Source organism: Equus asinus, chromosome 4, assembly GCF_041296235.1.
Source record: "Equus asinus isolate D_3611 breed Donkey chromosome 4, EquAss-T2T_v2, whole genome shotgun sequence".
NCBI lineage: Eukaryota > Metazoa > Chordata > Mammalia > Perissodactyla > Equidae > Equus > Equus asinus.
This window is the reverse complement of record NC_091793.1, coordinates 127,372,053-127,381,100: the sequence shown is the minus strand read 5'-3', so window position 1 is coordinate 127,381,100 and position 9,048 is coordinate 127,372,053. Positions and strand designations below refer to the sequence as shown.

General features: G+C 44.2%; 1 protein-coding gene across 2 annotated transcripts in view; it reads left to right on the top strand.

Annotated features, from left to right (window-relative positions):
• Window positions 1-1,333: 1,333 nt before the first annotated feature.
• The window catches only part of STAT1 (signal transducer and activator of transcription 1), a 38,692-nt gene continuing 30,977 nt past the window's right edge, over window positions 1,334-9,048 (top strand). The window contains exons 1-5 of one of the 2 annotated variants that reach the window (XM_014837548.3): window positions 1,334-1,542; window positions 1,863-2,019; window positions 4,801-4,929; window positions 5,705-5,849; window positions 7,133-7,231. In XM_014837548.3, the coding sequence (XP_014693034.1) occupies window positions 4,802-4,929; window positions 5,705-5,849; window positions 7,133-7,231 (372 nt within the window). In that variant the 5' untranslated portion in view covers window positions 1,334-1,542; window positions 1,863-2,019; window position 4,801. The remainder of the gene's footprint in view (window positions 1,543-1,862; window positions 2,020-4,800; window positions 4,930-5,704; window positions 5,850-7,132; window positions 7,232-9,048) is intronic. The other variant, XM_070508257.1, reaches the window with a different exon arrangement.

Sequence of the window (9,048 nt, the reverse complement as noted above, 5' to 3'; positions counted from 1 at the left end):
TTTTTGTTTTGTTTTTGAGGAAGATTAGCCCTGAACTAACATCTGCTGCCAATCCTCCTCTTTTTGCTGAGGAATACTGGCCCTGAGCTAACATGCATGCCTATCTTCCTCTCCTTTACATGTGGAACGCCTGCCGCAGCATGGTTTGTGAAGCAGTGCAATGTCTGCACCCAGGATCCGAACTGGGGAACCCTGGGCCGACAAAGCGGAACGTGCAAACTTAACCACTGCGCCACCGGGCCGGCCCCCATCATAGGAATTTTTAAGTTGGCAAATACACGATCTGCTTTGAATTAAAAAAAAAAATCACTCAAACTGCTGCGTGGAGAATGGATTAAAAGGGAGTTGAGAGCTGAAGTGGGGCAGCCATTGGAAATCTCCTGCAATATTCCAAATGAGAGAAAAGGGGGGGATGGCATAAGAGATGGTGCGAGAAGAGATGAGACTTGAGAAATATTTGGGAGGAAGAATCAACAAGGCTTGAGGACCAGGTGTGGGGGGTGAGAAGGCAATGTCAACGATGACTTCTACTGGTATGTGCCATTTCTAGTAAAAGGGCAGGTATGAGGAGGAAGATGGTGAGCTGGTTCTGAACATAACTAGTTTGCAGAGCTTACCAGACATCCAAGTGGAGAAGCAAGCAGGGCTGCACAGTGGGTGTGGAGCTCAGAAGAGACGTGTGGACAGGATAATCATGTAGAAGCCCTCCATAAATAGAAGGAAATTGAGGCTGTGGGTGAGGTCATCACAGGTCAGCGTGAGAAGTGTAGGAAAAGCAGACCAAGATCAGGACCCTGACAACACTTAACATTGAATGGTTTGGTAGTGGTGGTGGAGCAGAGATGGAGAAAGAATACCGGAGAAGGAGGAAGAAGCAAAGAGGAGGTGTCCGCTCCATGGCCAAGGAAGAAGTGTTGAAGAATGGAGGCGTCAGCGGTGCCGAACGTTCCAGAGCGGTCAAGCAACGTGAAGACAGAACGCATCCCCTGAATTTAGCCACACGGAAGTCAGCTGCCAAGCCAAGCTTCTAGAATGACAACGTGCCCACCTGTGTCCTCTGCCTCGGGTTCCCAAATATGGGGTTAATGCAGGGATCTTCAAGTTTGGGCCCCCGCAAACACAGAACTTCCTTTTAGTTCTCTAAAATATGTAAACATAACCACCACTCGGCCAAGTTGCAACACAAAGCTGAACTTCACGTAACCCACGTGGGGACCCTACCGGAAGGTTAAGGAAGGAGCTAGCTGGTTGGTGGAGCTCCGGGTCCCCGGGGGGAGGCGGCGCGCCCGCGGAACAGCTGCGTCCCATTGGCCGAGTGCGGCAGTCGCGCGGTGATTGGTGGAGGCGGAAGGAGGCGGGGCGCCGGGCGCGGCCTTTTCTTCCGGCTGGTACTTTCGCTTTCCTGAGCACAGTCTCCAGAGACTCCCGGCTGCTGCCCGGAACGACGCCCCTCACACCCGGGACGGAGCCGAGGCGACCCGAGCTCCCGGGAGAGGCAGTAGCTCCCCGACCCCGCCCAGCCTGCCGGATCGGGCGCGCAGAGTGAGTGGGCGTGAGGTTCCGGGTGCATGGGTGGGGCGCGCCGGGACCAGCGTTCAGGGGGCCGGGCAGCCGGACACGGGTGAGGACCGGCTTGCAGTGCTGACTGGTGAATCCGTCGTCCCAGAAAGAACGCGTCCCAAGTATCCCAGGTGCTGTCCTTGGTGATGGCCTGGTCACCCCTGCCTGTCGTGCTCTGGCAGTAAAGATGTGTTGTAAAATAGAATTCTTCGTCAGAAAATACTGGATCTCCCCCTTCCCCCTCCCTTTCCCCTCCTTCCTGCCCCTTTCCACCACAGTCAAAAGTTTTTTCCTTTTCGCAGAAAGTTTTCGTTTACGCTGTGTCACTCCCAGAGGGCTGTCGAGGTTAGGCGCTAGCGCCCGGTGCATGCAAACCCAACAGTCTTGGCATCTGACGTGCTGTGTGTAGCTGCTGCTCGGGTTGAATCCCCAGCCTTTCGCTGGGGCACAAGGTAGCAGGTCAGTAAATGTTCATGGAAATGAATGAATGAGTGCATGGCTTTGGAACTTAATTATACATCTATGTTTAAGGATGAAGGAGCTGAATGTGTTCCTGGAATATGAAAATGATACTTAGTTTTTGCAAACCCTCAAATAATATAGTTAGTCTTTAAAGAAAAATTCTGATTAGCACTGAAGAGTTTGGGGGTGAATATATAGGTGTGTGGTTGATTGTGCTTTGGATGTTGTTTTTATCAGTTGGAGAGGTGGTTTTAATGAGGCAGAAATAAGACTTGGGTCTCCAGCACAATCTAGTGTGCCACCGTTGCTCCATGAGGATGCAAGACACAGACTTGTTGAACCATAATATGGTTTGCCCTTTGCTTTCTAATTCAATTTGAAATGTGCTAGATTTCAATTCAACAGATTATTACTGAGTGCGTTACTATGGGCAGGACACTGTCTAAGGAGCAGAGGATGTTTAAAAGAAAAAAAAAAGTCATGGTCCCAGCAATTCTGGAGCTTGCTTACATCATGCAGGGGAGACATCATAGAGGAAGGACATCATTTATAAGGAAGATGGGGACTGATGCTCTAATTGCAATGAGATAGAAGTCAAAGAGAGCTTAATTGTCTCTGGGTGAGGCTCAGACAGCTTTACCGAAGAAGAGGCATTTGTCCCTACCTTTGAGTGCTGGTAGGATTTAGAGAGGCAGAAATTTGTGGGGAGGCTGTTTTCAGGGTGAGTGACAGCTGGAGCAAAGCAAAACTGTTGGGCATAGCCAAAAACCCAAAGATAATTTGGTGATTGGGTTGCTTTGTTGATGAATGAAAATAGGGTCGGGGTGGAAATCAGCCTAGGAATGGGCAAACTCTAGCAACTTTGAGCAAGAGAGTGATGTGGTCCAACCCATGTGCAGCAGGAGGCTTGATTGGGAAACAGTGTTGGAGGTAAGAAGTCTTGGGACCGGAGAGGAAGGAGTCAACCTAAATTTGGGATTTGAGCCGGTGACTGGGGGAACGGTCATGCCACTCACTGCTTTTGTGAGAAGGTGAGATGGATTCTAGGTTTGTGAACATGAACTTATTGATCACCTGCTCTATGCCAGGTGCTGCATCTATACTCCTCCACTCTTAACAACCACCCGTCACTAGGGATGTGTGTTGCCTGAGGTCGCTCACCTGATAAGAGGTGTTGCAGCCCGGCTGGCTCCCACTCTGCTCAGCATATTTGTTTTAGGCACATCCTTATTAGACACCTAGCAGGGAGGGAGAGAGCTGCAGATTTGAAGTCTTCCACTCAGGTAGAATCAATTTGAAGTGAAAAATCAAATTTCTACAGCAAGTGTGCCAAAGGATGGGCATGGGTCCGTTTCTACTGGTATTTGTGGTGGTCACTAGCTTTATAGTCACACCATAACCTTACTTTCATTTGGTTATCTCCTTCCTTCAGAAGGAAATTTGTGAAGTTGACATGACCTTGTGTCTGTAGATGTGTGCTCGCCGGCAAGTGTGCACACACTCTCCCACACCCTGCTTGAAGATCCAGGGCCCTTCCTCAGAGGCCTGGTGGGACAAGGTTTGCTTATGTCCTCTCTGAGTATTGCCAGCCTGGCGCTGATGTATATCCTGTGTTACGCTGTGGTGGTGAGAGGCTCTTCGTTTTCCTGATGGATGTTAGGACTCCCTTAAATCACATGTTTGTGTTTTTAATCTTCAGAACTGCAATGTAAACTTGGCTTACAGTTATCTAAAGAGAAAGTATTACTTTGTCCTTTCAGATTACATTTAACAATATTGTTTCAACCTTTAAAAATCGTTATTGAGATTTAAGACTTTTTGCGCCAGATTTATTGTTTGCAGAAGACAAAGAAGAAAATGTATGTTTTAAAAGGTATATAACAAAAATAATTCATTTTGTATATGAATCAAAAATTGTAGAATACCTGTTGAAATTCTTTGGGTTAGATTACAAATGTATTGTGATTTGTAAGAGAGCAGTTTTTGGAGAGTTCGTATCATTTGTCCTAAAGCAAATCTAAATAAATAATGCTTTCTAGGGGCTGGCCCCGTGGCGGAGTGGTTAAGTTCGTGCGCTCCGCTGCAGGCGGCCCAGTGTTTCGTTGGTTCGAATCCTGGGCGCGGACATGGCACTGCTCATCAAACCACGCTGAGGCAGCGTCCCACATGCCACAACTAGAAGGACCCACAACGAAGAATATACAACTATGTACCGGGGGGCTTTGGGGAGAAAAAGGAAAAAAATAAAATCTTTAAAAAAAAAAAAAAAATAATGCTTTCTATTTATTTATTTGATAAAAGTGCAGATTCATTTTAAAGGCATACTTATTAAACACCTACTGTGTGCCAGCCATTGTTCTGGGAATGCAGCCCTGAGCAACCCCACCCCCAAAATCCTTCCGGTCATGTGGGGAAAACAGATGGTAATCAAAGTAAAAAAGAAAATATGTGGTAGGTCAGATGATGGTAAGTGCTATGGAGAAAAATACATCAGGGCAGAGGGATGGTCTTTTCCAGGATGACAGGTGGGGTCACTTTAAATAAGGTGTCCAGACAAGGCTTCCTTGATATGCTGACATTTGAGCAAAGACCTGAAGATGTGTTTCCTGGAGGTGAAAAAAGTATTGACCCCAAAACTGAATAAAAAAATAGGCTTTAGAATGTAGACACCATTTAAATAATATGTTAAGCAAGATATTTAAAATAAGCACAGTGCTAGCTGTGCTTTCTTTGGAGCCGTGGGCTTCCCTTCACGCTCTGTGCTCTGTTTCCCTATAGGATGTCCCAGTGGTATGAACTTCAGCAGCTTGACTCCAAATTCCTGGAGCAGGTTCACCAGCTCTATGATGACAGTTTCCCCATGGAAATCAGACAGTACCTGGCACAGTGGCTAGAAAAGCAAGACTGGTAAGGAGAACCCACTTGATGGAGGAAGACGTTTGTCTACGCTTTTAAAATAACTTGTTATTTAAGTGACTTGGAGCCACATTGACTAAAAGGTGAATTTCATCAGTGGCCATTGGGATTATCTGTTGGAGAAAAGTGTGTTGATTTGAAAAATGGTATGTCCGTCTACAATTCTAAATATGTTAGTCCTTAACTTTTATGTAGTTGGGTGCATTTAATTATGATACATACTCCTAAATGCCTGAGGCAACTTGGCTAATGCTGATGCCAGTTATTTTCCAAATTAGGATCTAGGCTATAGAAAGAAGTAAGTTAAAAGAAATAATTAAAGCCAAATTATGGTAAAACGTTGATTAGAAATAGGAGGAAGGTACTAAAATTAAGGTGATATCTCTTAAAACTGTTTTGTATTCTCTTCTAAAATTTATTCTTTGCTGATTGCAAAAATTTTAAATGTTCTGAAAGTATTTGATGTAGAGAGTGAAGGCCCCTGTTGACTTTTCCCCTCCAGAGATATTTACCATTAAGAGTTCTGTGCACAGTCTTGGAGTTCTAGAATTTTTTCACTTGGAGTTTTTCACTTGGAGTGCTAACGCTATGTGATAGGAATATTGTACAAACTGCTGCTAAAAGCAATGTCAATTTCAAAAGAAGGAAACAAAACCTAAGAAAACACTTAAAATTATTTTTTAATAATTTTAATGCAGAATGCAATGTTTATTTTGTCTGTTTAAAAAAGTATCTAAATGAAATGTGTAAATTTCATATGTCCTAGGGAGCATGCCGCCAATGACGTTTCATTTGCCACCATCCGTTTCCATGACCTTCTATCACAGCTGGATGATCAATACAGTCGCTTTTCTTTGGAGAATAATTTTTTGTTGCAGCATAACATAAGGAAAAGCAAACGCAATCTTCAGGTATGACCTTGTCTTTTTGCATTTTAGTTAAAATGTTCCTTTCTTTACATGAGAGAGTTTTTTTCATACAGCAACTACTATTGAGCACATGCTCATTGATATTTAGAAAAGTTTCAGAAACTATAAATGAACTCCCTTTATGTGGCTAATATTTTTTAGCATAAGTAAAAAATCAGTTCATTTTGTAATCACATAAGGAGTTTTCAGGTTTAAGTGTGTCAGCTGTTAGGTGTCAGTAGTTCTGAGAAAAATGTGATGCTCTAACTTTGTTTTATTAAAAGTTGTTGACATTTAAACCGGAGATAGAGAGTTACATTTTAAGAGCAGTGAGCTGGAGTAATGTGTTGAAGCTCAGAGGAACTTTGCTGATGAGTCCAGTCTGAGTCCTTGGTATACAGTTGAAGAATGAGTCCAGGAAGGCTTGCCGTCCCTGAGGCCCAATAGAGAGGTGGTAAACTGGAACCAGACCTTTTGGAGTTCTCTCCCATGGAGGAGAAAGTCCAGGGGAGTTCCAGGCAGGAGAGAATGTGTTGCAAGGTTTTAGGAGTTCTTCAGAAGTACTCCCAGCCTCCTATGAGCCCAGCTACCATATTTATTTCTCTATGAATGGAAATTTCCTGTTTTAATAGAGGTGAGCGCTATGGTTTTTTTGCTTCATACAACACAACCAAACTGTTCAGCTTAGGTAGTTAGAAGCTTTATTTTTTTCCCCTGGTGAATGTATCTGTGATTTTATAATACCAGTGAGTGGGGAGGTCAGATTAACTTTACAGAAATTTGCTCTCCTACAGACTTGGCTTGAATATATCTGTTATAAAGAGCCATGATTGCCAGTCTTTTGCAAACTAGATTTGATGAGGAAATGGAAAAACTGAGAAGAATATCTTTGGTCTAATTCAAAGCACAGACCAACAGATGAATTAATTGAGAAATATCATGGATAATTTTTGTGTCATTTGCATTGTCTTAAGATCCTAACGGAAGATAATTGGGCTCAAGAAGAATAGGAATGAAAGTAAAAATGTTATAGGAACCATGTCTGAAAATACTTGGTTTTTTAATCAAGAAATAATTTAGATACTTGCACTTAGTTGGAAAGTTAAAGCAGTTTTTGTCATAACTTTTGAAAAGTGTATTTTGATTTTACCAAAAATAACTTGTGTAGAATTTAATAAGTTCAAGACAAAGTTTCTTAGTGCATATGAACAAATTCATTTTGATTTACAATATGTAATGGTTTAACCATTTTGAAATTTATTTTTATTTTAACAACCCATATCTAGGATAATTTTCAAGAAGACCCAATACAGATGTCTATGATCATCTGCAGCTGTCTGAAGGAGGAAAGGAAGATCCTGGAAAATGCTCAGAGATTTAATCAGGTATTTTTTTTCTAATCGAACACTAAAGATAATAATAAAATAAAAATTAATTCATTCATCCAGCGAATATTATTGAGGTCCTGTTCAAGGCAGTGGTGAATAGCCCACTAGTTTACTAGCCCCAAGAAGTGGGGAAAATGAGATAGAGAGATTTTATAGACCCAGGCTTTAAGAAAGGAGGCTAATCTAATGCAAGTCCTTCTAGTGAGGGAGAGAGTCCTTTCAGATAGTGATAGTTACTATGGAGATAGTAAAGCAGGATGCTGTGTCAGCAGTAGTGGAGTGTCCAGGGATGAGGTGGTTTCTTTAGATCAGGGTCAGGAAGCTGCTCGGAGGTGCTGGGGCAGGAGGCAGGCAGACAGGTAACCGGCTCTTGCGGCATCCGAGGGAGAGGAGGTGGAAGGGCACGCAGCGAGCTGCGGTCGGTTCAGGTGGGAAGAAGGGACGCATCAGGTTGTGTTTTGGACAGGGTACCAGTAGGGCTTATATTGAAGGGTCAGACGTGGAAGTGAGAAATCGAGGATGACTGATTTGTGACATGAGTCACTTGGAGATATTGTTTACTGAGCCGGGGAAGACAGGGAAGCGGCAGGAGTAGGGTTTTTCAGTGTGCAATAGATTTTGGAGAAGAACAGATTGATGGGAAATCAAGAGGTTTGGTTTGAATAGGATTGAGGTACCTGTTAGATATCTCAGACATCCAAACAGCAAACGAGACAGTTGTACTAGTACCAAGATTTTTGATCGTGATTTTACTAATCCTAATACAAACCTCCCTGGCCATCAGGGTTCAGCAGTTTTTTGAAGTCGCCCTGGCATTCATTCCTTTCTTGAGGGATGGGGTGGTGGGAACAACCCAGCAGGCAGACAGTTGTGAAACTACCATGGTATCAGTTGTTCTGGCTGAGACCATTCCAGTATGAGGGGGAGAATGCCAGGGTACCCAGGGGAACATGTGCTATGTGCATTTCAGTGATAACTAACAAGTGAACTGTGAGATGGTGGGAGGGAGAGTGAGAGAGAGAATTTAAGTGGTGGTGGTGAATGCCATTCTCCGTGCACTTTCTGAGCGTTTGCCCCAGTCCTTGTGAATCTGCTGCTTCCCCGGGCATTCAGTTCCTGTCTCCCTGTCACTCTGAAAGCACCTTGCTGAGCTAAGCGTTTCAAGATATTCAGTACGTTTGTTCTAAACTCAAGCTGGCTACTTCACCTGTATCCAGCCTGGCGAACAAAGGTGTGTATCAGTGCTGGAGGAGAACCTGGCTGTATTGGCTCCTCTGAGAAAGGTGAGCCTGTCTTCAACATGGCACGAACCTGGGAGATTTTCAGCAGGATATCTTCATTATGTGGGATTTTCGTCTTAACAGTATTATGCAACGGGCCTCTCTGGTACCTCAAATAGACTTGAGAGGATGGCCAAGAGCAGAGACCAGCAGAAGAATGAACTACTCCCTTGGTTACCCAAGCATTTCTCTCACATTTGGCCCCAAGGCCCAGACTCAGCATTGGGAGGCAGAGTAGGTGATTTCTGCTTTCCCAGATCAGCCCCATCACCTGGGTGTGCTTTGGGTCTCGAAGGCTTGTCATCCTTTGACTCTCCCTTAAAAACCTAGGTAACCTGGGGAGAGGTCCATTTTAAGCCTCTCAGCAGACACCTGAGTTATTGGTGAGCACCTTGGAGGAAGTTTAGTTGACTGCCCAGCTGAGAGCAAGAGAAGCAAGGCCTTCTTGGGGTTTGAGGGAAGGCCCTGGATGTCTAGGGGTGTCAGGGAGAGGGAAAAGGCACAGTAGGGCCTCCTCTCCAAAGTTATCTAGCC